Source organism: Anolis carolinensis, chromosome 4 (genome assembly GCF_035594765.1).
Source record: "Anolis carolinensis isolate JA03-04 chromosome 4, rAnoCar3.1.pri, whole genome shotgun sequence".
In the NCBI taxonomy this organism is placed as follows: Eukaryota; Metazoa; Chordata; class Lepidosauria; order Squamata; family Dactyloidae; genus Anolis; species Anolis carolinensis.
The window spans coordinates 101,903,968-101,931,559 of NC_085844.1; the positions used below are offsets into that span (position 1 = coordinate 101,903,968).

General features: G+C 39.4%; 1 protein-coding gene across 7 annotated transcripts in view; it reads left to right on the forward strand.

Annotated features, from left to right (window-relative positions):
- trio (trio Rho guanine nucleotide exchange factor) overlaps positions 1-27,592 on the forward strand; it is a 446,368-nt gene that overhangs the window by 395,728 nt on the left and 23,048 nt on the right. For 6 of the 7 annotated variants that reach the window (XM_062979400.1, XM_062979401.1, XM_062979398.1 and 3 more), the window contains 10 exons: positions 1,270-1,336; positions 3,169-3,272; positions 5,160-5,229; positions 7,078-7,167; positions 8,014-8,106; positions 10,560-10,610; positions 12,268-12,345; positions 14,240-14,431; positions 21,765-21,942; positions 22,813-23,579. In XM_062979400.1, coding sequence (XP_062835470.1) covers positions 1,270-1,336; positions 3,169-3,272; positions 5,160-5,229; positions 7,078-7,167; positions 8,014-8,106; positions 10,560-10,610; positions 12,268-12,345; positions 14,240-14,431; positions 21,765-21,942; positions 22,813-23,579 — 1,690 coding nt within the window. The remainder of the gene's footprint in view (positions 1-1,269; positions 1,337-3,168; positions 3,273-5,159; positions 5,230-7,077; positions 7,168-8,013; positions 8,107-10,559; positions 10,611-12,267; positions 12,346-14,239; positions 14,432-21,764; positions 21,943-22,812; positions 23,580-27,592) is intronic. The other variant, XM_062979404.1, reaches the window with a different exon arrangement.

A 27,592-nucleotide genomic window follows, 5' to 3' on the forward strand; every position in this document is an offset into this window, starting at 1 on the left:
GCTGAGAGGGCCTTCTCACAATTAAAGCTTGTGCGCCAGCTGCGACCGTATCTCGAGAAGTCTGACTTGATCAGGGTGGTCAATGCCTTCGTTACCTCTAGAATGGATTACTATAATGCACTCTATGTGGGGCTTTCTTTGAAGACGTCTCAGAAACTACAACTAGTTCAAAGATCAGCAGCCAGATTGTTAACTGGAGCTAGTTACAGGGAGAGATCAACCCCTCTGTTTAAACAGCTCCACTGGCTGCCATTAAGTTTCCGGTCCCAATTCAAGATGCAGTTGCTTACCTATAAAGCCCTAAATGGTTCGGGACCAGCCTATCTTCGTGACTGCATCTTTCCCTATGAACCTGTGCGATCTCTAAGATCTTCTGGGGAGGCTCTTGTCTCGCTTCCTCCCCCTTCGTTAATACGGTTGGTGGGGACACGGGAGAGGGCCTTCTCTGCGGTGGCTCCCTGGCTCTGGAATTCCCTCCCCAGGGAGATTAGGTTAGCACCGACCCTCGCTGTCTTTCGGAAGCAGTTAAAAACATGGATGTTCTGTCGTACATTTGATTACACAAATCCGTTATATCCTGGCCTTTACCCACATCGAATTTTGCCCTGTCACGTTACAGATTCCATCCCATATTTATCTTCCTTACCTGCTTTGTCTATTTGATGTATGTTCTAATTTGATATAGACACTCATTTTATCAGTTGATTGTTTGTCCATTTATGTCCATATTGGACCTTTTAATGCTGTAGATGATTGTTTATATTTCCTGCTCTCAATTGTTTTTTAAACTATGACCTGATTAATTTTTTAAAATGATGCTTGTTGTTTTAACTGTTGATTTTATGATGTTATGTGACTTGTATTGGGCTTGTCCCCGTGTGAACCGCTCCGAGTCCCCGTTGGGGAAATGGAGGTGGCATACAAAAATAATTTTATTATTATTATTATATAGTCAACACTCTGGTACTTTTAGAGTAATTATTGTACATGCAATCTGAGTGTTCAAAAAAAGCTTCTGTATTGATACTACATTGTAATATTTAGAAAACTGTTCCTGAATTAGCAGCTTAACAAATACTTGTTATTGGGCTAGTGCTCCATATTTTTCTTTCTTATTAGAACACAAAACAACATACAGTTCCCCCACTGCATTTAATTTAGCTTTTACTACAAGTCACAATTGGCTTTTGAGGACACTACATTGAGAAAAACTGGTTTATATTGTTATGCTCTTCTTTTAATATTTTTCACTTAACATTACTTTTGCAGCTATGTCCTACAAGAATTAGTGGAAACAGAAAGAGATTACGTAAGGGATCTTGGCTACGTAGTAGAGGTATGTTTCATTCTGCTAAAATTATAGTGATTTCCTTTCCATCCTTCAGTTATAACAGGTAACTTTGGAAGTGTAGAAAACCACGCCACTTTCCTCCAACCAGTTCTTTATGGAAGACAATGCAAGCACTGTTTTGGGAAATTGTGGATATGTGTGTTTTAAAGAACACAGACACAAGCTAGAGCCAGGAGCTATACCAGTGGTTTTCAACATGGGGTCCCCAGATATTTTTGGCCTACAACTCCCAGAAATCCCAGCCAGTTTACCAGCTGTTGGGATTTTTGGGAATTGAAGGCCAAAAATATCTGGGGAGCCCAGGTTGAGAACCACTGAGCTATACTATGTGCTGTGGTTGTAAAGATCTACAAAAATCCTTTCACAATGAAACTGATTGAGCAATTTGACACATAGCTTCAGTTTAAAAATGTACTTTCTCAAACTCCAGCACCAACACAGGGTAGGTACAAACACTATTAGATCTCCAGGGTGCATATTATCAGTTTTCAAGAAGAGTCTCTTCAATGCTTTCCTGCAGACTTCCCCATGGATTGATGAAACATAAAGCCAAGAAGCAATGCCAGTATATTTTAAGTACTCAAACTGATATCATTACCTTCAAGTTGCAAACCTTGAAACCTCTGTAAAAAGATCCCTGGAAAGTTTTTAATAAACAAAAAAAATTTTTGGGAGTGAGCAACAATATATTACTGGTCCTTAGCACACTGAGGTGTTAAATATCCCCCTCCAAATCAGGTACACTGAATTACCTTGTTGCAGGGGCCATGAGGACAAATTGACCATGTTTTGTGGAAAGAGTTTGACCTGTTTTAGCCCAGGAAAGAGTTTGACCTGTTTTAGCCTTGTTGTGAAATCAGAAGTGACGCCCAGTCATTTACTGTTTGGGGAAAAGGTCTTTTACAGGCCTTTTACCCTACCACAATAGAATTGTTCTCTGGAGCCACTAAAGGGTATAGAAGATGTCTTTCAGACAAATAAATAATAAGGATAATGAAGGAGGAGTGAATATTTTTCTTCTGACATGTTATTAATGCTATTGTTTGTGAGGTGAAATTTAAAACTGAATATTCCCTCTGAGCTATCACCAAAAATAAGATCTTTGAAAGTAAACATCTGTTAAACAAGAACATTAAAATTTAACTGCAAAGAAGATGCCATTAAGTCTTTACAATCCAAAAATGTAACACCTTTGAGGAATATCATAATAGTAGCTGCCTCCAGAATATCTGAGTATAGGTGAAGAGCAAAAAAGAGAAACAGGACAAGCAGATAAACCTGTTTCATCAGCTATCTCCAGCAAGTAAAAAGCACAGATCTTTAAGTCTGGCCATGGCAATCATGAGAAAACGGGTGGGTGGTGAAAAAAACAACAACAATATCTTTGAATGTGTTGTGGAAAAAGCTTTTTAGTGTTCTCTAGAAAGTCTTGAAAGCTAAGCAAGGTTAGCACTGATTAATACTTGGATCAGAGATTCCCAATACATACCAGGTGCTGTAGGCTATATTTCGGAAGAAGGAACTAGCAAAAACTATCTCAGAGTAGTTCTTGTGTAAGAAATTCATGGGTTTATCATAAATCAACAGATGACTTGATGGTATAGACACAGAGGAAAGGTTCAAATGTTTTTGTTTACCTGTATGTACTGCTAATTTTTTGTGGTATAGGGATTCATCCCTATTCGCTCTTGTTATTTCTACCTCTAGTACCAAATTTTCTGTTGAAGAATTAATATTCAGAAGCATTTTGTTAACTGAGATGTCTATATGTATAAGGAAAGAAAGATATTTTCATTGTTATTGCTAATTTATTTCAGGGTTACATGGCTCTCATGAAAGAAGATGGTGTTCCTGATGACATGAAAGGGAAAGACAAAATTGTTTTTGGCAACATTCATCAAATATATGACTGGCACAGAGAGTATGTATGTTTTTTATTTTTAACTTGTTTTCTTTTTATATTTAATGCTGAAGCAGTGGACAGGATCACTTCAAGTAGTTTAAAGAATGCTCAAAACTGTTATACCTCAGGCCTGGAAACCCCTTTGACCACAGCACTACACAGGAGTCCAGAATATAAGCAAACAGTTTATTGTTTTTTCTTTTGACTTTTCCATTTCTTCTCTTTTAAAGAATGGTTTCCTTGCAGCTCTAGCATCAGTGTTGTCACAGGGAGAGGCGAGCCAAATCATACAACCACACATATCTGTTTTACCAATATGGCTTCTATTATTCAGAAGAGGAGTGCAGAACTTTTATTATTTTGGGGGACAGGAGAGGTACCGGCAAACTACTGTCCTGATTTTTGGAGTATATTTTCCAAAAAGAATGGCACTTCTGCTAGTAGATGCTGTTGGAAAAAAGGATACTATGGGCAAGGAGCAGATGAATACAAATGCCTTCTTGCTTTCATCACATGAGCAGTACATTGTGCTTAAATCTGGAAACTGGTCTTTTTCAGTGTCATGCTGGTTCATCTGCAGTCTGCTTCTGATTATCAGTTTCCATTGTGTATCCCAAGCAGCTTTGTATAGATGGATGAGCAAAGTGCAACACTAGAATGCATCTGGCCTTTGTGGTCCCAAATTCCCAGAGACCATCTTTTATTGAGATGGAAGGATAACATTTTTTTTTTCTGGAAGTCTTCAGGGACAGTGATTTGCTTTTAGATGTATTACACGCTCGCTGGACTGTTTAATATTAAAAATATGAAAATAAGTGAAAGTTGAGTCACTCCTGGTTTGTTTTATTTAGTCCCCTTGGGGAGATAGAATATTTGGCTGGAAGGACTACATTCCAATAATCATTAAGGCCCCAAATGACCATCTGTCTCTTCCTCCCTATTTCAACATGTCTGTGGGTGAGTGGTGGATACTTCTTAATAGACAGCTCTTGGCTTTGATCCAGTTCCATAGCTTTTGGTTTAGTGTCCTGCAACATGATTAATCTAAGCTGGAATTTCCCCTTTCCCTAAATGTGGAGGTTGAGATCATTCTTCAGTTTGCCTTTGCTCAGGTTTAGAAGTAATGAGAGTGTCTTGACATGTAATTCCACATGCCATATCCAACACTGATTATTTACCTCTCTGATTGGGAGTGTAAGGAATACATACTAGTATTTTCTTTATTTGAGAGGAGCCCCATATCCATATTTTCTGCTTCATAGGAGTCCTAGAGGAGATCTCTTCAGCAGATTTCATTGCTGTTGCTCCTTGATTCTCACATCTATAAAAAAGAGTATTTTTCCATATATCCTTTTTGTGAACTAAGGACTGGTCCAACTCACAGAGAACCAAGTAGCTGTTGTAGATTGAGGCAGTGTGAAAGCTAAACAGTGTATTCCAGTATTATTGAGAGTATAAGATAGCACACAATACTGGTTATACAATCAGCCACTTCATATTTGCTAGGTTTAGGTGTACCACAAAAGGGAAAAACCATGAAAAAAAAAAGAAATTGCTATTTTTTACCTTATGGAACAGCGCTCCAGTAATGTCAGGGTTCTAAAGAGTTGTTCTCCCTCCAGGACCTCCAGCATGACTGGAGGAAGTTGATCATAAAGTTACACTTGAGAACCTACAGATTCCATGAGAGAACGTTTTAAATTAAATCTGTGAGTATTCAAATCTGCAAAAGTCACAACTGCAAATGTAGAGGGACAACTCGAGTAGTGTGGCTGCTTAAGGATAACAGAATGACTCCAGCCAGCCATGTCCAAGTGTTCTCCAATGCATCTTCTACAATGTTTTGTTGCAGTTGGTTTTGAAGAAAGAATTCTCTATGTTGTCCTTTTCTTTTTTCCTATACAGTTTCTTTTTAGAAGAATTAGAGAAGTGCCTTGAGGAGCCAGAAAAATTGGGATCACTTTTTGTTAAACATGTAAGTTTGAGAATCTACTCCATAATGTGTACAAAAACTGTTTTGATTATGGATCTAGATATTTCACAACATATTTAACAACATATAGATTGCCTTTGCAGCAATTCACCTAAATACTTTCCATTCTGTGACTGTAACATACTTTTAAATAGGCAATAGGTTTTTTTAAATAATTTATATCATATAAACATGCTTCTCTTCGCTTACTTGCTTGCACAGACAAACGTGATTATTGGGCCTCCCATAGTTCTAGATGAACTGAAAGTGGACTCTAGAATATGCCAAAATGTTGCAGATGGTGACCTTCTCAAGCGTCCTCAATTTTTTGTCTGTTTATAATGTGTTGGTTTATTCCATGAGGTGTATATCTTCTTTGGTTTACAGTGTTCTTAGCTCTATGTACTTGAGGCAGTGGGAGAGGCTGCAGACCATGTGACTGGTTCAGTGACCATTTAGAATGCAGTTTTTTTTTAAAGGAAGTCAGTTGAGACTTGAGTCTGTTTGAGTACAGATGCCAGTGTTAGAAATTAGAAGTCAGTTGAGGCTTGAGTTCCTTGAAAGAAGACTGTTATAAAAGAGAGCTGTGCAGAACAATATAATTTTGAAGAGACTGATAATAAAGACTATAAGTTAAAGATACAAACTGAAATGTTTTGAAATTTAACCTGACAAGAAATGTAGCTGTATATTTAAATACATGAATTTGTGAGTAAAACAAACTTGTTATTTAAAGAAGTCTACTTAAATTTTGTCTGCTGAGAGCATCGAATAGAAGCAAGATATTTACATGCCCAGTGATCTTCCATTAACCAATAAACTAAAAGAAAACTCCTGAAACTCTGCTACCCAATAGGTTATGATCCTAACAGGTCATAATCCAGTAGCCTATCACTTCCCCAATTTATTTCTGTTTGCACCCTGTTTGCAACATAGGAAACTTTGACCTTTCCTACTTTTTGCCACAGCTTCCACAATTCCTTGTCATCATCTATGCTGCCTGGGGTTGATGGGAATTTTAGGCCACAACGCCCGAATGGCCAAAGTTTTCCCATCCCTATAGTACTTTCCAGGTTTTAGGGTCTATCATGGATTGTGAGGGTTCCTTAGCAAACAAGGCAATGTAGAATGAGTTTAGAGAGCAAAAAGTTTGAAAATCATTCTCAGGCCTTTAATCTTAATGTTAGTATTCTCATTGTGCTGCAAAACTATTTTTAATAACATTACAATGTCAGTCATGGTTACATGCTTTCCAGCCAGTTAACAGAAAGTATTAGTCTTTGCCACTAATTCATTTACAAATGTGTAAGTGTACGCTGCTGTGTAGATAACAGAAGTGTATAATGCGTGGAACATGGATATAGTGACAGCACTTTCCCTTGCTCCTAGTAACAGAAAATGCAGCCACTTTTACAGATATTGCTGTTGACAATATCCATGTATAGGCTGTTTCATCCTTGATTTCTCCAGGTGATTGTGAGCATGCATATGTTGGAGAAGACCTCAGACAGGATATATGATGAGCAGATAGATTGATAAGTAGCAAGGGGGGGAAACAACTGTTTTCAGCTAGGCTCTGCATCACAGAAGAATACTATAAATTTAAAATGGATTTAGTAAAATGACTGAAAACAGATGTTTTTCTAAAGCATTTGATATTTTGGCTTCCACCTTTCTTGATGATATCCATGGTAATGGTATAAACACACACACACACAACTTGTATATGTAGTGATATATATGGTGTTCAAGGCAGCCCATACAAGTACTGTAGTTATTAGTCATTGTTTTATTCTATCTAAATTTCCTTTCTATATATATTCAAAAAATCTTCATTTCCCTCTCTTCCAGGAGAGAAGATTGCACATGTACATAGTTTACTGCCAAAACAAACCAAAGTCTGAGCATATTGTCTCAGAATACATTGATACATTTTTTGAGGTAAGTGCCAAAATAACAGGGAGTATACATGTCTCTGGTTTGACAGGAATGTTCATAATCTTTCCCAAACTCGTTTTTATTATATCTGATACATTTACTCCACTTCAGTTACGAGGATCAAAGTGAAGTTGTCTATTGTTGCCAAAGAAATGATTCCTCTCCCTGCTCTAGAGCTCTGAAATTCAATAAATTCTCTGTACCAAATTAATTAACAGATAGATAGCATCAGTTTTTAAATATAATTTCACCAAATAGTCCTCATGAGATTTTGGAAGGCCACATAATATTGATTCATCTAAGTGAATTTTACAATACTGCCATAGTAATCTGGATTCAGGCCGCCAGCTGCTTTTACACACTGGACCAAAGAGGGCCAATTAAAAGATGGGAGGGAATGAATAGAGATGTAATACTTGCAACTGATAAGGATCTATGTATCCTGTTGAACTGAGTAGGTAGAATCCTATTCAAAATGCTTATCAGCTTGAACATAAAGGCAAAAGAATATCAAGTGTCGTTGATAAATAGTTTTAGTCCAAGAGACAGGTGGGTGGGTGGGAGAATGGGTTTGTTTTGTTTTATTTGCAAATTTTGGTAGAATGAAGTTAAGGAAGAATTGCACCCCATACTTATAAGTATAATGTTTTGAAAAAAGAAAATGATTTCTTTGTGATGCATTTTGTTTCTAAATACAGCAGAGAACTAAGAATAACGGAAGCAATGGGAGAATCTGAAGGGGAATTTGGACTCAGTATGGGTTTCTACAGACCTGTAATAGCCTTTTTGAAAATGTTCTCTCTTAAATTGTTTTCAGCTCTTCTCTAAATTTTATCTTGTTGCTACTAGGACCTGAAGCAGCGTTTGGGTCACAGACTTCAGCTTACAGATTTGCTGATAAAGCCAGTGCAAAGAATTATGAAATATCAATTGTTACTAAAGGTAAAGCACATGGGATGCTGTCAACTGCAATCTGTAGCATTTGGGGATAAATATATATATATACCTTGTTACCTGAGGAACAACATCGACCGCAGAATTTCAAAACATTTCTTGTTGGCGACACACTTTTTAGAGATGCATTATTTTGTGACATTATAATTCAGTTTTACCAGCAAACCAGAAATTATACCAACCCCTTATGAAAGATACATACACACCCACATACAAAGAGAAAGTGATACAAGCACATACATAAATTGTAGTAACAAAATGTGGGAGGATACAGCATACAGAATACATCTCATGAAACCTGTCATTCATATGTTAAAATCTATGATTTGTAAGATAATATATATGTCCAAGATTTTTATAATTTTCATTACATTTGCTCAACACACCTACACACTGCAGCCGACACACTAACGTGTTGCAACACACAGTTTGAAAAGCTCTGATCTACTGTCTTTAAATCCTTAGAGAAAGTAATATCAAATTTCTGCCAACAGCATTAGAATCTAAAGAGAGAGAAAGGTCATGGGGGAAGAGGAAACTGTGTTTTGAGACGAAAAGCAAAGTTGTGTTAATGTAAAAGCATTACAGTGACCAATATATAAATAGGAAAAAATGGAAAAAAAGGAAGGAACATCAAGAAAGAAGTACAAGAAAAGAAAAATGCATCTTTATTAATTAAACTGAGGCAAAGAGAAAACTACCTAAACATCTAAAGCAGGAATGTGCAGTTTTGGAGAGTATAGGGCATATATTTCTCCCTCCCCCTGACTCCAAAAAAAGACAATTGAAATAATAAAACTATTTTTAGCTCCCAATGCCAATTTTGCTGGCAGAAGGAAGATGACCCATTTTAGGTGGAGCAGAGGCATTTCCCCCCAAAAAGGTAGCTGGGAGGCCCCCAAAACAATGGGGATATTTTGGCAGGCCCTAGGGGTCTCCAACATGGCCTTGGGGGTATATGTGGACAAGGGCCACATCTCCTGCACCCCAATCTAAAGAGAAATATTTCCACAAACAACGGAATCACTGTGTGTGAAAGAAAGAATATGCCCTTCGTTTTGTTTTGTTTTTTCTGTCAGAAGCGACTTGAGAAACTGCAAGTCGTTTCTGGTATGAGAGAATTGACCATTGCCCAGGGGACCCAGGATGTTTTGATGTTTTTACCATCCTTGTGAGAGGCTTCTCTCATGTCCCACATGGAGCTGGAGCTCACCCGCGCTCTCCCCGGTTTGGATTCGAACGTGGCAGCCTTCAGGTCAGAAACCCAACCTTCAAGTCACAGGGCTTTAACCCACTGCACCACCGTGGGCTCTGATGATTTAAGCATAAAATAGACATAGATTTAGAAAGGTTAGTGTTGGAATGGATGAATCGAGGAGAATAGGAGGAAATTACAAAGATGGATAAAAAGGAGTGAATCCATGATGAGATTTAAAGAGTGAAGTTTAGACTTGATTGAGGAAGCTATTGCATAAAAATTGACAGAATATAAGTGAAGTATGAAGAAACTAGAAGCAGATATGTAGAGATCAGAGACAGTGTGTTGCATATAGACTAAAGCCTTCTTAAGAGGTTCTTTATCTGCTCAGTGAAAAAGCTTGAGTAGGGAAAGTGTGTTTTCTGGGAGTTGTCTGAACAGAGATCTTTGAAGGCTGTCTACATCTTTTGTTTCAAACTCTTGCAGATTCTCCATGGATACAGGAGGCTCTCTTCTTTAGCTGATCCTCTGCCACACATAGAGAACAAACTAACTAGATGAAAATCTTCATAGTTTTAAGTTTATCTCAAAATTAATAAGCACAGCCTTACAACGAACATCATGGTTTAAAACTGAGTTTCTAATTAGGGTTTTGGTGAATTGATAAATAAGGAGGATCCATTCAAACAATATTTAACTGAGAGAGAACATAAGAACAAAGATTTCCACCTGCAGGAAAGGAATACAGTGATGTAAGAGAAGAGAAGGCAAAAGTGAACATGAGAGAGAACAATATGTTCTATATTTTTTATATAGCACGCTTCCGTCTGTTGGTTTTGTCTTATGCTGAATACCTTACCTACTAAGGTAGTTTAACTATGTGAAAAGAAAGTAAATAACTAGGGTTAGGTCTGGTATGAAAATGTTAGGATTTCCTTGTTTTCTGAGAAAATGAAGGTCAGCTGCTCCTAGGAGTGATACACCAACAAGTTAATTAAAATCAGTGAAAATAAGGAGAGACAATATTTAATACGTTTCGGATTTCAGGTAAAGTGAATTAATTTAGTTAAAGCTCTGGTTCTAGAAATTCTGCAATGGAATGTTAGATAATTGCACATTTTTATTGGGTACTTCTGAAAAAGAAGACTTTCGTATTTATGTGTGGGGTTGTTTTGCTTTGGTTTTTTGCTCTTCATTATAAATGGAACAATAGTCTCAATTTATATTTCTCTCTTTTTTATAGGACTTCCTCAAATACTCCAAAAAAGCTAATCTTGACATAACAGAATTAGAGGTATTTAGAAATATTGCTTTTGAAAAATATTTTACCACCATCAATGTAACTGTTTGAACTGTGACAGAACCCAGTGCTCTTTTAGTGCTGCTACACAATTAATGCTCTCACTTTCTTATAGTAATTCCTAAATAAAGGTAATGCTAGGTTCTTGTTGTTTGTTTGTTTTGTTATGATATTTATTTATAAATAAGTTCAGAGTAAAATTACACTAGCACTCTCAAATCATAATGCCAAATCAAAATCCTGCCTGTCAGGTACATATAAATGTGTTCAGAGTACATAATAAAGACAAGAGGAGCATTTTGTTATAATAATACAGCTTTCTGCTTTGGAAAATGATGTTTAATGATGTTTATACAGATTCTTTCATCTGATGTTTCTAAAATGGGTTGTAAATAATTCTCACAGGTAAGTGACATGTGTGCGCATGTGCCCTCAAGTTGCCTGTTGAGCTATGGTAGAGGTCCTCAAACTAAGGCTAATTATACTCATCACTTCTTTTTCTGTAATTTCACTACATTATGTGTTGCCTTATTGACCCTCAGACTCTTGATCAAAACAACGTTTGGATATGATCTTGTGATGAGGCATTACACAATACATAATGTCTTGCCTCAACCCAAAATGTTTATCCTATGTATACTCATGCAGAAGTCTAGAAATTTTAGTTTAAAAAATCAGTTTAAAAAACCCTGGGTCATCCTATCTACAGGTCAATGCGAGTACTGTACCGTGACTCTTATTTTTATTTTCCCCTTCTCTTGAATACAGTAGTAAAAGGAAAGTGCTTAGTGTGTTCTGGGGGGTGTAAAATAAGTACTGACCCCCTCTATTCACTCCACCATGATACCACATCTGACCTTTTTGAATGTCTATGTGGGGAAATGGTAGTGGCAGCCCCTTGGGGTATTGTTGCTGTCCCCTCTCTGCAAAATCCACAATTTTGTCCCCAAAATGTGCCCTCGACTTATACATGAGGTTGACTTATACATGAGTAGATGCTGTTCAGAACTATAATGATTGCTAAAATATCCTGGATCCTTAATTCTGTCTTCTGAATAGTTTGTCTCATCCACAAAGCAACATGTAGCTTTGGTACAACTTCTTTTCTGGAATGGTATCTGAAACAATCAAGAAAAGTGGTTTCTGTGTTGATTTGTGAATTGTCTTTAGATTTTCTCAGGTACTTTTCTTGTCCACACACCTGGAGGTGAATGTTTTTTGTTTGACATGGTGTCATTTGGTTCACATCAAACATGGTGTCTTTTTCAGCAGTGTGTCTTGGACTTGAACATGTTGCCTTTCCCCATTTTTTTCTTGGGCCCAATCATGTAAGATCAATTTTCTAAGGGGCAAATGGAGAGGTTAGAGTATGTCTACGGAGTTTGTGTCCCACTTTTTCCAAGTACTTTTTATTTTCATTTCTCAAGAGTTATTCATTCTGGAAATAATGGTTGACACACTACATTGACAGTTTTGAAGAAATTAATCAAGGAGTCTTCAAAAAAGAGGCATTCTGTTTGTTCCTACAAGCAATCGCTAGTCTTTTTTGTGACATAGTTAATATAATATAAGAGTTATATAACGTATCTTCTGGAATGACATTTTTTAGTACATCCGACTATTCTAATATTTGTCTCCTTTGATTCAACAGAGGGCTGTAGAAGTAATGTGTATAGTCCCCAAACGGTGCAACGACATGATGAATGTTGGTCGTTTACAAGGATTTGATGTAAGTTCATCTTTAAGTTTGTGCTCTTCATTCTTGATGAACAGCAAGTTTTCTTCATAATTCTGTATTTTCAGAGCAAACAAAACATTTTGATGTCCTTGTTTCAGTTTCAGAATTCTTAGGCAATCTAAAACATCTTCTATTTATTACAGGTTGAAGGCATCCCGTAAAGAATTAGCCTCTGTCTCAATTAGCCTTAAACATGGGCTGATTCAATAGGATGATGATGATGATGATGATGATGATTGTATTTCTAACCCGCATCTTCTCACTGCTAGGTTAGAGGGTGAGGAAATGCCCCAGGGATGCATTCTGCTATAGCAGTGGTTCCCAACTTGTGGTCCGTGGACCACCAGTGATCCCCAATAACTAAAACATGGTCTGCAGCCTCACTGTTACTACACGGTTGCAATGAGAGCTATTGGTCTTGCAAAAACCTTCTTATAGTGCCAAGGAAACGGGGATGTCAGGAGGGGAAAGCTGACTACCCACTAAAGGCGAGACAACAAGCCTCCTGACTGCTGATTCTCCTCCTCCTTGCCCTAAGCGGAGCCATTCTATGTGGCACCTGGAAGCGGGAGTGCCTTGGTGTCTCGTTTTAGGCCTGTTTCTGGGGTTATTTGGGTGCTGATTCAGAAAATTGCATTGGATAGACTGCATCAGCTCTAGATTATTAAATATGGTTTTCTGTGGGTAAGTAGATGGTGACTACTTATGGATGGCATAAGTTCTGTATCAGAAACTAGACCTGATGTGGTCTATCCAGTGCAATTTTCTGAATCAGCACCCCAAATAACCAAGCCGTATCTTAAGTTGACCAAAAATTTATTCGTAACCTTTTTGGTATTAATATTGGAGAGTGGTCCCTGGTCAAAAAAAGGTTGGGAACCATGGAGCTATAGCTATTATGTTTCCTTCCATTCTGTTCTTCTAGAGCAGTGGTTCTCAACCTGGGGTCCCCAGATGTTTTAGCCTACAACTTCCAGAAATCCCAGCCAGTTTACCAGCTGTTAGGATTTCTGGGAGTTGAAGGCCAAAAACATCTGGGGACCCAAGGTTGAGAACCACTGTCCTAGAGTGTCTACTTTCATCTAACATAGGAGGTCTTAATGATTTCACAGTCTAGAATGTGAAAAACCAATTTACCTAGATTGGTTCACAAGATTGTTGGGTAACAGTAGCTCAGATGAGACCAACCAACATGAAATTCCAAATTCATGAATATTGAATATTAGTAAAGCACTTTGTTTTTAAAATGCCACCAGTCCTCGCAATTTAAATTAGGATAGGGCTACTGATTGTTACATTATATTGTATTGTCCTGGGCAAGGCCCCATGTAAGCCACCCCGAGTCCCCGTTGGGGAGATGGTGGCGGGGTATAAATAAAGTTTTATTATTATTATTATTATTATTATTATTATTATTTCCAAATGTGAACAAAATTCTACTAATGTTTTGGCATGATATTAGGAAATAGATAATTATGTTGTTACTTTTTAAGATTCCTAGTAAGGATAGTATATTCTGCATATCTTATTATTTAGCAGATATCATCTGGTTGTCATTGAAAAGATAAACCTCTGTTTTTCTGGTACATGTTAGCATGTTGTTGATTTGTGTAGTACTGATTTGTTTAGATTATGAAGTTGCTGGTTGTTTATGTTTTCTTCTTCATTCTCCTCAAAACTACAGTGCTTCAAGAATAAATTAGTAATGACTACATATGAATGCAGTTTTGTTTGAACTACAAAGCGCAGGATAATTTTGTGCAACAAAACAAGTCCCTGAAATGTCAACATTTTATTAGATGTCCTTTTCTTTAACAGTATCATTACTCGTGTAACTTAGTGAGCTAGAAAGCTTGACTAAACTTGTTCTGGTTTCTGTTTTAAGGGTAAAATCGTTGCCCAGGGAAAACTGTTGCTACAAGACACATTCATGATTACGGACCAGGATACAGGACTCTTGCCACGTTTGAAAGAAAGGCGTGTCTTCCTGTTTGAACAGATTGTCATATTCAGTGAACCACTAGATAAAAAGAAAGGCTTCTCAACACCAGGGTTCTTATTTAAAAATAGTATAAAGGTAAGCATGTAATTTTTTTAAAGGTGATTATGTTTAAGGTTTTAATCCATTTTCATCTAATTGCTAGTTCAGATTTCCCCAATGTGACACCTTCCAGATGTTTGCTCCTGCAAGTCCCAGATTGGCCATGATGACTGACCATGTTAATCTAGAGCAGGGGTTATCAAACTTTTTCAGCCGCGGAGCCCTTCTTGAAGCAAAATTTCTCATTGAGCCCGAAGAAATGTTTATCTCTATATATAAAAGAGTGATGGCATCAGGGCAGCGGACAAAACAACAAAACTACAGGCCCCCCAACCTCGAAATTTGACAACACAACCCATCATTCATGGCTCTAGGTTGATACAACAAAAAGAAAAGAAAAAATAAAGTCCTAATTACAGGGAAAGGAATAATAGGTTTTATCCAATTGCTGCCAGTTTGAAGGCTAAGCTCCGCCCACTTGGTCTCCTAGCAACCTACTCAGCCCAGGGAACAGGCACAGTTAGGCCTCACTTAGGCTTCTTCCACAGATTATCAGATTTTAACTGGATTATATGGCAGTGTAGACTCAAGGCCCTTCCACACAGCTATATAACCCATTTATAATCTTATATTGTCTGCTTTGAACTGCATTATCTTGACTCCACACTGACATATAATTCACTTCAGTGTGCATACTAAACATAAAGACAACCATACAACAGACATTCAATACCACCACTACCTCAACAATTTCTCACCAACACCACCAGACAATGCCACAGCAACGCGTGGCCAGGCACAGCTAGTATACTATATATTATATATATATATATAGTGTGTGTGTGTGTGTGTGTGTGTGTGTGTCAGGCATGGGCAAACTTTTTGACCAACATAACCTTAACAGGGGCCATTCAGTTCAACCACCTTCTGCCATGCAGGAGGAAAAGCACAATCAAAGCATCCCTAACAGATGGTCATCCAGCTTTTGTAGTAGTAAATAATAATAATTATTATTATTATTATTATTATTATCATCTGAAAATACATCACACAGTCCTAGACACTTGGGAAGTGTTCGACTTGTGTGATCCAATACAACAGCCAGCAGAGTGTCTGCTGTGGACTCATCATGTTGTTTTTCTAATAATAATAATAATAATAATAATAATAATTGTGCGGTTTTCTGGCATTGTGTATTTCTGCCGCTTCTGTGACTGTTCATTTGGGGTTTGATGATTCCGTAGCCCACTTGTCAATGGATGTCCAGAATCAGCAGCATCCACCGCGGTCCTTTTTATCCTGGGCGACGACCGAGCCAGTATAGACTTCGTTTGGGTTTGTTTCTCCATAATGCTAATGGGTTAGGTGCTCTTAGTTCTGCTCCTCAGCTGAGGCCTCTCTGGCTTGGTTGGACCTACCGGTAGTTACACTACCGCCAGAACAGCCCTCAGTCATCATTGGAGCAGTTAAGCCCCCCCACCACGTCAAGGTGGCACCTGCGGGGGGGGGGGGGGGGGGTGGCACCTGGACTTCCGAATCCAGACTGACAAAGTTCTGGAACACAACACACCAGACATCACAGTTGTGGAAAAGAACAAGGTTTGGATCATTGATGTTGCCATCCCAGGTGACAGTCGCATTGAAGAAAAACAACAGGAAAAACTCAGCCGCTATCAGGACCTCAAGATTGAACTTCAAAGACTCTGGCAGAAACCAGTGCAGGTGGTCCCGGTGGTGATGGGCACACTGGGTGCCGTGCCAAAAGATCTCAGCCGGCATTTGGAAACAATAGACATTGACAAAATTACGATCTGCCAACTGCAAAAGGCCACCTTACTGGGATCTGCACGCATCATCCGAAAATACATCACACAGTCCTAGACACTTGGGAAGTGTTCGACTTGTGATTTTGTGAAACGAAATCCAGCATATCTATCTTGTTTGCTGTGTCATACAATGTCGTTGTGTCAATAATAATAATAATGACTGAGGGCTGTGCTGGCGGTAGTGTAACTACTGGCAGGTCCAACCAAGCCAGAGAGGCCTCAGCTGAGGAGCACAACCAAGAGCACCTAACCCATTAGCATTATGGAGAATCAAACCCAAACGAAGTCTATACTGGCTCGGTCGTCGCCCAGGATAAAAAGGACCACGGTGGATGCTGCTGATTCTGGACATCCATCGACAAGTGGGCTACGGAATCATCAAAACCCAAATGAACAGTCACAGAAGCGGCAAAAATATACAATGCCAGAAAACCGCACAATTATGAAATGCTACTACAAATCTGAACCTCAAAGGCGTGGCTACCAAAAAAGGATGCATCAACTGTGGAAACAAGAGTACCCTGACTCACAGATAACAGAACCCCGACTGGCTGACCAACGAAGATTCATAATCAGAAACAAAGTGTTCAGTGAAGTTGAACTCGAAGAAATCCAGAAAATTTGCAAAGCAAATTACCATCACACCACAGCACAGACAGCAGCAGAGACTCCAGCAACACTTGGAATGGTGGAACAGATTGAACCAGAAGAAAGTGTGGAGCTTTTGCAAGAATTTGAAGAACCAGCACTTGAAACATCTGCTGAACCACCAGGAACCTTGACAGCAAGACAACAAGAACTCAAGGATAAGATCATGGCTCATGCTGCAGCAAATGCAATAAGAAAGCGGCTCCCAACTCTAAAAACAGTGCCCAAGAGACACCTGGCGCCTCTCATGAAAGATGTGAATACAGTACTCTCCACTGTCCAAATAACATCAATTGAACAAACAAACCAGTATGCCTACAGTGCAGCAGTGATAGTAACAGAAGAACTTGGGCTCCTACAACCAAGGCAGCCCCAAAGAAAATCGACTGGAAAACCAAAGTGGAAGGTCAGGCTAGAGTTGAAAATCAAGAAACTTAGATCAGATGCAAGTAACCTGAAAAATATGAAAGAGAGGAAACTGAAGAATGACAAAATCAAGCAATACCTGATCCGAAAGTACTGGCTGAACACCAGAAAAATTGAAGAAGCCTTGGAAATTGTGAAAGAACAAATTACAGCAACAGCCAGAAAAATTGAAAGGTGTGAAGCCAGAATCATCCAGTACAGCCAAAATCAACTGTTTCAATCAGACCAAAGACGGTTCTACCAGAGTCTGAACCAAACAACAGACACAGTAACCATAAAGCCAGAGAAAACTGCAACAACAAAGTTCTGGAAAGAACTTTGGGAAAATAATAAAAACTACAACAAAAACGCTGGGTGGATAAAGGAGTTCGAAGGAAAATTCTCACAGAACAAAATGGAACAGATGGAAATAACAACTGAAATGATCAGCAAACGAGTGCAAAAAGTCAAGAACTGGACATCGCCTGGTAGTGATCAACTTCATGGATTTTGGCTCAAACATCTGATTAGTTTACATGGAAAAATGGCCCAACAATTCAATGAGATGCTGCAGAAAGGAAGTATCAGTGAATGGCTATCAACTGGAAGAACATACCTGATACAAAAGGATCCAGCAAAAGGAGCAGCACCAGGAAACTATAGGCCAATAACATGTCTGCCCACTATGTTTAAACTACTGACTGGCATCATAGCTGAGAGAATTCAAGACTATCTTGAAGGAAAAAACATCTTGCCAGATGAACAGAAAGGCAACAAACGGAAAAGCAGGGGCACAAAAGACCAGTTATTGATTGACAAAATGATTCTGGAGAACTGTAAGAGCCGAAAAGCTAATTTTCACATGACGTGGATTGACTACAAAAAGGCCTTTGACTCACTCCCACACAGCTGGATCATCAAGTGCCTGGACGCCATCAGGATTTGTAAAACCGTTGGCACCTTCATTGAAAACATGATGGAGCACTGGAAAACTGAACTGTTTGTTGGAAATGAAAGCTATGGACTTGTCAACATCAGGAGAGGAATTTTCCAGGGAGACTCATTGTCCCCTCTGCTTTTCATTATCGCCATGATCCCTCTGTCAACAATCTTACAAAAAACAAATCTCGGCTATCAAACATCTAAGAATTCTCACAAAATTTCACATTTGATGTACATGGATGACCTGAAGCTATATGGGAAAACGGAAACTGAAATCCAGTCTCTGACTAACACTGTCCGAATTTTTAGCACTGATATCAACATGGAGTTTGGTTTGGACAAATGTTCAACAGTGGCATTGAAGAAGGGAAAAATCATTGAAAGGGAGGGCATAAATATGTCCAATGGCCAAACAATAAAGTGTCACCAGCCAGAGGCCTATAAATATCTGGGCATACTACAGCTGGACAACATCAAGCATGAACATGTGAAAACTGTGGTCAGCAAAGAATACACACAAAGGGTCAGAAAAATTCTCAAAAGCAAGCTCAATGGAGGTAACACCATCAAGGCCATAAACACCTGGGCCATACCTGTCATAAGATATACTGCTGGCATTATAAATTGGACACAGGTGGAACTGGACAATTTGGACAGAAAAACAAGAAAACTCATGACCATTCATCATTCCCTGCACCCTCGCAGTGATGTTGACCGGCTATATCTGCCTAGAAGATTAGGGGGCAGAGGACTCTTACAAGTAAAACAAGCAGTCAAAGAAGAAGAACATGCCCTGGCAGAATATGTCAAGCAAAGTGAAGAACCTGCTTTGATTGAAGTCAAAAATCAGAAACTCCTCAAAACACAGCAGACAAAAAACTGGTACAAGAAAACCGCACTACAAACTAGAGCTGACAGCTGGCACAACAAAACACTGCATGGAAAGTTCCTTGACAAAATTGAAGGAAAAGCTGATAAGGAGAAGACCTGGCTCTGGCTCACGAATGGGACCCTGAAGAAGGAGACAGAAGGCCTGATCCTTGCAGCCCAGGAGCAAGCCATCAGAACAAATGCAATTAAGGCCAAGATTGAAAAATCAGCTGATGACCCAAAATGCAGACTGTGCAAGGAAACCGACGAAACCATTGATCATATCCTCAGCTGCTGTAAAAAAATCGCACAGACAGACTACAAACAGAGGCACAACTATGTGGCCCAAATGATTCATTGGAACTTATGCCTCAAGTACCACCTCCCAGCAGCAAAGAACTGGTGGGATCACAAACCTGCAAAAGTATTGGAAAATGAGCACGCAAAGATACTGTGGGACTTCCGAATCCAGACTGACAAAGTTCTGGAACACAACACACCAGACATCACAGTTGTGGAAAAGAACAAGGTTTGGATCATTGATGTTGCCATCCCAGGTGACAGTCGCATTGATGAAAAACAACAGGAAAAACTCAGCCGCTATCAGGACCTCAAGATTGAACTTCAAAGACTCTGGCAGAAACCAGTGCAGGTGGTCCCGGTGGTGATGGGCACACTGGGTGCCGTGCCAAAAGATCTCAGCCGGCATTTGGAAACAATAGACATTGACAAAATCACCATCTGCCAACTGCAAAAGGCCACCCTACTGGGATCTGCACACATCATCAGAAAATACATCACACAGTCCTAGACACTGTTCGACTTGTGGTTTTGCGAAACGAAATCCAGCATATCTATCTTGTTTGCTGTGCCATACAACGTCGTTGTGTTGATGATGATGATGATGATGATGATGATGATGATGATGATGATGATGATGATGATAATAATAATAATAATAGAAAAAACCCCAATGGGCATCCAGTCCAGTATCCTTATTCCATGCAGGAAAAGCACAATCAAAGCACCCCCAACAGATGACCATCCAGCCTTTGTAGTAGTAGTAGTAGTAGTAGTAGTAGTAGTAGTAATTATAGCAGAAACCCCAGGGGCCATTGTGGAACCACTCAGTATATCTCGCTGAGCCCCAAGGGCTCTCCAGAGCACACTTTGAGAATCGCTGCTCTAGAGGACACCGCATTAGTGAAGGTTAGTTAAGTCCAAATGTCCTGTATTCTCTGTAAAAGGAATTTAGAAATATCCTCTAAGATTCATTTCCTGAATCAGGAAAAATCACAGTGAAGTTTTTTTCTTCCAGCCAGTCACTCCTAGATTTTGTGTTCTTTTTCTATGATTCCCGCTAAGCTCAAAGAAATTGTTTCTTTTGCTTATGGCTGACAAACAATGTCCCAAGAGCCACATCATGAAGTACTTTACTTCTCCTTTTCCCTGCACATCTTTTGCATGTGTGATAAATAGATAATGAGGCTTTTCAATTATGCCAGATATGATGAATGAGTAGTTAGCCTGTTGTGAGGAATGAACAATAATGAGGAAAGATTGAACTAAGGAAAATTTAAATTAAACCATTGTATAATTTGAAATTACTTAATAGGAATGAAGGTCAAGAACACTTGTGTTATGTATCTACATATGACTGGCATTCAGGAGGAGGTTTTGACCACTTTGTTTTTGATGCATCCATTAAGACATGCACAGTGTGTCTGCCTTGTATACATAGAATGTAGTTCTTTGCACAGCTGTGAACCCCGCATTTGAACATTCATGGAGGCATATAAGGGAATCTGCTACCATAGGACACCCCACTATGTGTTGAACACATACAAGAGATCCCAAATATATGCTGGCGTCTCCTATGATTAGTTTCCTGAAAGCCCCTTTGCTTCTTTTCAAGATGCTTTTCTATCTGAGGTTACTTCTAATTAAAAGTCAACATCTTGTTAAACCTGTACAATATAAATGTGTGTATTCCACTAGGGGCCTCCATATTCAGTGAAACCATAAGCTAATATTTTCTCCCTATATTCTTTATTAGCTGCTTCATTGAACATCTCCCAAGGTTAATTTCTATGTTGTTTATTCACACATCAGCCCAGAATCCCAGAATACTTGAACATGTCAATAACTGTTGTAACACATTGCTCACCCCTTATCAGTAAAGTAACCTGTAAAGCAGTGGTTATCTACCTGTGGGTCCCCATATGTTTTGGCCTTCAACTCCCAGAAATCCTAACAGCTGGTGAACTGACTGGGATTTCTGGGAGTTGCAGGCCAAAACACCTGAGGACCCACAGGTTGAGAACCACTGCTGCAAAGGGTCATATTAAATTAGGAAAGGACTGCTACTTGAACTAAGTTGTGAGGCTGAGTCTAAGCCCCAAATGATTTACTTTTTAACAGAGTTAGCATAAGTTTGGTCTCTTGCTTGGTCTGGAAAAATTGTTTGTGAATTCCCAGTTAGGACATGACTATGTTGGTAGGCAGTGCTGAGGCCAAAATAGAGCCAGAATGAGTGTTACATCCCATAACCCAATGAGAAGATCTCAGGTTCTCAGAGGTCTCATAATACTAGTTCCTCCTGCCATCTGATTAAAAATAATGACACCAGATCACAAACTGCATTTCTTAATTTTTCACCTAATTTTTTTTCTATAAAGGTGAGTTGCCTTTGTTTGGAGGAAAACATAGACAACGATCCATGTAAATTTGCACTGACATCGAGAGCAAGTGATTCTATGGAGACTTTTGTTTTGCATTCCACCAGTCCAGGAGTCCGCCAAATGTGGATCCATGAAATCAACCAAATTTTGGAAAACCAGCGTAATTTTCTAAATGGTAACGTAAACTACATTTTTTGTCCTATTCAGATTTTAGTATTAGTTTAAACTCTCCAGTAAATTTCCTTTGTCATATTGCTGTAGAAAAAGTTCCTGCATATATGTATCTTATTATTTATTGGTGTTTCTGGTTTGCTGAAATACTGTATTTATTTGAATCTAATGCTTACCTTTTTTGGCTACATTACTTTCCCAAGATTAGGGTACTGATCTGATTTGCATAATACTGGTAATCTTAGTAACTGCTTCAGGGGCACCAGGAGCTTCTATTTGATGAGGTCATCTGTAATTTAATTGTCACAGCTCAATACTATGTGATCCTGGGATTTTGATGAGGCATTCGCACTTTAGTAGAGAAAGTTAAAACTACAGCCCCCATGATTCCATAGCATTCAACCAAGGCAGTTAAAGTGGATTCATACTACAGCACAGGTGCACCTCAAGGTTTCTTTTCCATTGCTGAAAGCTTTGATGTTCCAACACAACTGTTATTAATGAAGGACTTCTAAGCAGGTAGACTCTGTAATGGGAATATTATGAAGAGTGCATCTTTTGCTGCTGCACATTACATTTGTCAGCAAATGTTTTTTTTTTTTGTTTCAGGGTTTTGAAAATTGAGGTGTACATTAGATTTGATGATGCATTAGACTCGAGTAAATACGGGTATTCTCTTTGTTCCTGTGGAGAAACTGTGCACTAGCTGACTATGTTCCACTTTACTTCGCAGATGTGTTAAGAGCAATGCCGACCTAAATAACTGCTGGTACAATCTTAGACCTGTTGAATTTGAAGTCTTGTGTAGGAAACTGCTTTGCTTTGCCTTCCATTTTATGTGATTTTCTCTGCTTTCTCTCAATGACCACCACAGCCTTGACATCACCAATCGAGTACCAGAGGAACCACAGTGGTCCTGGTGGTGGCGGTGGTGGCAGCAACAGCAGCAGCGGCCCAAGCTCCTGCACTGGAATCCCCAGCTCCAGCCGTAGCAGACCCTCTCGGATCCCACAGCCGGTCCGACACCATTCCCCAGTCCAGGTCTCCTCTGCAGCCTCAGTCCAGGCAGAGGCAGACAAGATGTCAGGTACGTCCATTCACAATCCCTCCCTGCCTCCCCACACAACTACCCTACAGGCTGGCCTCAGCCAGGCAGGCAGGCATCCATCAAACATACAGCAAAATGGTCCTGAGAGAGAAGCAGAGAAGATCCCCAAGATGAACACTTTGGAGAGCCCCCGGAAGGCACCGACAAGCACTTACTGTCCTGTGGATGCAGATCAGAGGGAATGCCGAGGGAATTCGGAAGAGATTCGTTCAAGGAACAGCATAGGATCCCTGACGCTGGGGAAAGCCAGACCTGGAGCCATCTCACCAGTAAACCCTCCTTCTGCAATGGCTTTCCCCTCTCCTTTTGGCAAGGAAAACTTTACACCCAGTAGTCCTCTGCAGAAAGGCTCCTTTTGGAGCTCCATCCCAGCATCCCCTGTCAGCCGTCCCGGCTCCTTCACTTTCCCCGGGGACAGTGACTCCCTCCAGCGCCAGGTCCACCGTCACTCTTCACACAGCAAGGACACAGACCGCATGAGCACATGTTCCTCGGCCAGCGAGCAGTCAGTACACTCCACCCAGAGTAATGGGGTAAGAGCCAGAGCGCTTCTCTACTGTGAGCTCTTCTAAAACTCTTCCCATGCTCCCTTCTCCTGCGCGTGACCATCAGCCTCCATACTAACTTCTGGCTCTCCAGTGCTGCACCACTGCTCTGAAATAATAACAATCAGTCGCTCCAGCCTTTCTGTGCAGATCTCATAGAAACGTATGTTTATCTGTGTGTGTATACATAAGACAAAGACTTGCAATATGTATACAGACACACAGAAAAAATACCTCTAACTCTCAATGTGACTTTCACCTCTGCTGAATTTTTTTAAAATCTGCTAGTCTGGTTTCTACTAACTTGCTCTTGGCTTTTCCCTCCCTATCTAACATGAAGGCACAAATCTAACTTGCTGTGCGCTGCCGCCATGTGGGAACTCTTGTATACGCATCACCTGTATTTCTGCTGCAGATTTGTTCAGGGCTTCCTCCTCCTTACAAGCATGCAGTTCATTTTCCCCACTCCAGATGACGCTTTGAAGAAAATAAGAATTGCCCAGCTGGATCAGGCAGCCGGATGCACGAGGAAGCCAGCACTCCCCTGTGGTCTCCAACATCTTACATTCAGATAATCATGGAGGTCTTCTGTTGCTCTTACCTTTTAAAAAAATCCAATTGAGCTGAAGCATTCTGTTGACTTGCTGTTTTTAAAATATGCATGTACCTTGTCAAGGAATCTTCCAGCATTAAAAAAAAATCCTGAGTACACTGCTACACACAAAAAGACTATCATACTCAAATCACCTTTAAAAAAAACCTTCTGTAAAATATCTAAGAAACTCTGCACCAGGGCATCTGAAAATGCAATTTTTCAAACCATTCTGCTGTCTGGTACTGCAAGGGAAGAACAGGGTTGTCGGCCAACAGACTCCATACTCCTCTTTCAAACTTCCATCTGGAAACACAACATGACTTTGAAAGGACACTTTAAGATTTTTGAAAATAAACACTAATCATGGGGAATGAGACTCTCACATGTTGAGACTGACTTAATCCCAGACCTTTTTTCTCTGTTTAAATATGTTGTGCACATTTCCAGCTCCTTTCTCAGTTTCTGCACAACATCAGCTGCGCATCACTTGGCCTTCCAAATCTTTCTTGCATGCATGCACTATTTGATTGAATTTTTAACAATATACCACTCCTGTTTTCTTCTTTCACTTACTGTAGCATAGTTTTAGGGTACGAAATTCTGCTTTGCATGTCTCTTCTTGTTTTTAGGCTCCTGGTCTTATTTTTTGATTTGGTTTTAGTGTGTCTACTTCGATAGTTTCCTGAATGTAAGAAATGTCAACTTGACAATTAAGATAAACTTGTTTGATGCAAGTAGGGAATAGGGTTGTTAAAGGTGTTCCTAGGTTTCTGATTTTTTGCAAACTGGGATGAAAGTGTCTTTTCTTTAGGCAGAAGAAATACCTTGTGTGATGCTTAAAAAATAAATGTTCCTGCTTTAGTTGAAATGAAATAATACTTCACAATTTATGTATCATGTCAGAAGCGAATTGAGAATACAGTTATAATTTATAGAAAAACCACAAATAATGTTTAAAACTTGGCATTGTACTAAATTTCTTTTGACCAGAAGCTGGACATTTCGAGTGCCTCTGGTGTGACTGTAAGGAAATCCTCCATTGTGCATGTGGTGGGGCTCAGACTGCAGTGTAGTAAGACCACTTACAAACTTCACAGTCCTTCAGAACAATATTCCTTGGTACTGTTTCATTATCCAGGCGGCAGCCAAAACGGGGCCTAGACAGAAGAGGTTAGTCCATTTTCCCCATTTTCTCTGGTTATAGCCCTTCTTTTCCCATCTATATATATAAAAGGATTAAAAAAATTCGGCTTAGGACAAAACAACAAAACTACACATCCCAGAAACACTAAACTTGGCAACACAACCCTTCATCCATGCCTGTACATTCATACAACAAAAAGAAAAGAAAAACAAAGTCCTAATTAGAGGGAAAGGAATAATTGTTTTTTTATCCAGTTGCTGCCAGTTACAAGGCTAAATTCTGCCCACTTGGTCTCCTAGCAACCTACTCAGCCCAGGGTACAGGCACAGTTATAAGCCTCAGGCCTTTTCCACACTGCCTTTAAGATACAGATTATCTGATTTTAACTGGATTATATGGCAGTGTAGACTCAAGGCCCTTCCACACAACTATATAACCCATTTATAATCTTATATTATCTGCTTGGCACTGGATTATCTTGACTCCACACTGCCATATAATCCACTTCACTGTGCATTTTATACAGCTATGAAGAAAGGGCCTCATATAATCCAGTTCTAAGCAGATAATATAAGATTATAAATATACATTAGAGACTCGCTTATCCAACATAAACAGGCCAGCAGAACGTTGGATAAGTGAATATGTTGGATAATAAGAATGGATTCAGGAAAAGCCGATTAAACAACAAATTAGGTAATGATTATACAAATTAAGCACCAAACATCATGTTATACAACAAATTTGACAGAAAAAGTAGTTCAATGCTCAATAATGCTATGTTGTAATTACTGTATTTACAAATTTAGCACCAAAATATCACAATGAATTTAAAACATTGACTACAAAAACATTGACTACTAAAAGGCAGACTGCGTTGGATAATCCAGAACACTGGATAAGTGAATGTTGGATAAGTGAGATTCTACTGTAATATGAAATAATTACTGTGGTAATCTAGTCCAACCCAATTCTGCCATGGAGGACACAATCCAAGGACGCCCAACAGATGGCCACCCAGCCTCTAAATAATAATAATAATAATAAGAAGAAGAAGAATATCATACAATCATAATATTAGGAGACACCCCTAAGGATCATCCAGTTCAACTTCCTTCTACCATACAGGACAACACAAACCAAGCACTCCTGACAGATGGCCATCCAAGATCCGCACAGTAATAATACAAATCGAATCATACAATCAGACAGTTAGGAGAGACTCCTAAAGGCCATCCAGTCCAACCCAACTCTGCCATTGGACGATACAATCCAAGCACTCCCAACAGATGGCCAGCCAGCCTCTCAATAATAATAATAATAATAATAATAATAATAATAATAATAATAATAATAATAATAATAATATCATACAGTCCTAAGGTTAGCAGATACCCCTAAGGATCATCCAGTTCAACTTCCTTATATCATGCAGGAGGACACAATCCAACCAGTCCTGACAGATGGCCATCCAATATCTGCATAATAATAATACACATCGAATCATAGCATCACACAGTTAGGAGACACCCCTAAAGGCCATCCAATCCAACCCAATTCTGCCATGTAGGACACAATCCAAGCACTCCCAACAGATGGCCACCCAGCCTCTCAATACTAATACTACTAATAATAATAACAACAACAACATCATCATCATACAATCCTAAGGTTTGGAGTGATCCCTAAGGATCATCCAGATCAACTTTCTTCTACCATGCAGGAGGACACAATCCAAGCACTCCTGACAGATGGCCATCCAGCCTCTACATAATAATGATGATGATGAATATGATGATACTATACAATACTACACAGGGACATAGACCCCCTCTACCCTCACCACTTTCACAATACACAAACAACCAAATGCATACTAAACATAAAGACAACCATACAACAGACATTCAATACCACCACCACCTCAACAAGTTCTCACCAACACCGCCAGACAACGCCACAGCAACATGTGGCCGGGCACAGCTAGTATCATAAAATATGGTTGTTGCGACAATGGGGAAATAGGGTGGGGGAATAACAGGAAAACTCCTTCAACCCTCCCCCCCCCCCCCCCAATCCATAAAATGGACTATTCCTTTCTGTCTAGCACCCCCTTGTGGCCTCTGTCCAGATAATGAAAACAGTACCTATTCCTTATATTAAAAATAAAATCACATCTTAGAAATATTTTCTTCATTATTTCCTTCCCCTCCCTATATTAAATATGGATATTGTTGTGGTCAATGAAAAGCTTAACATTTG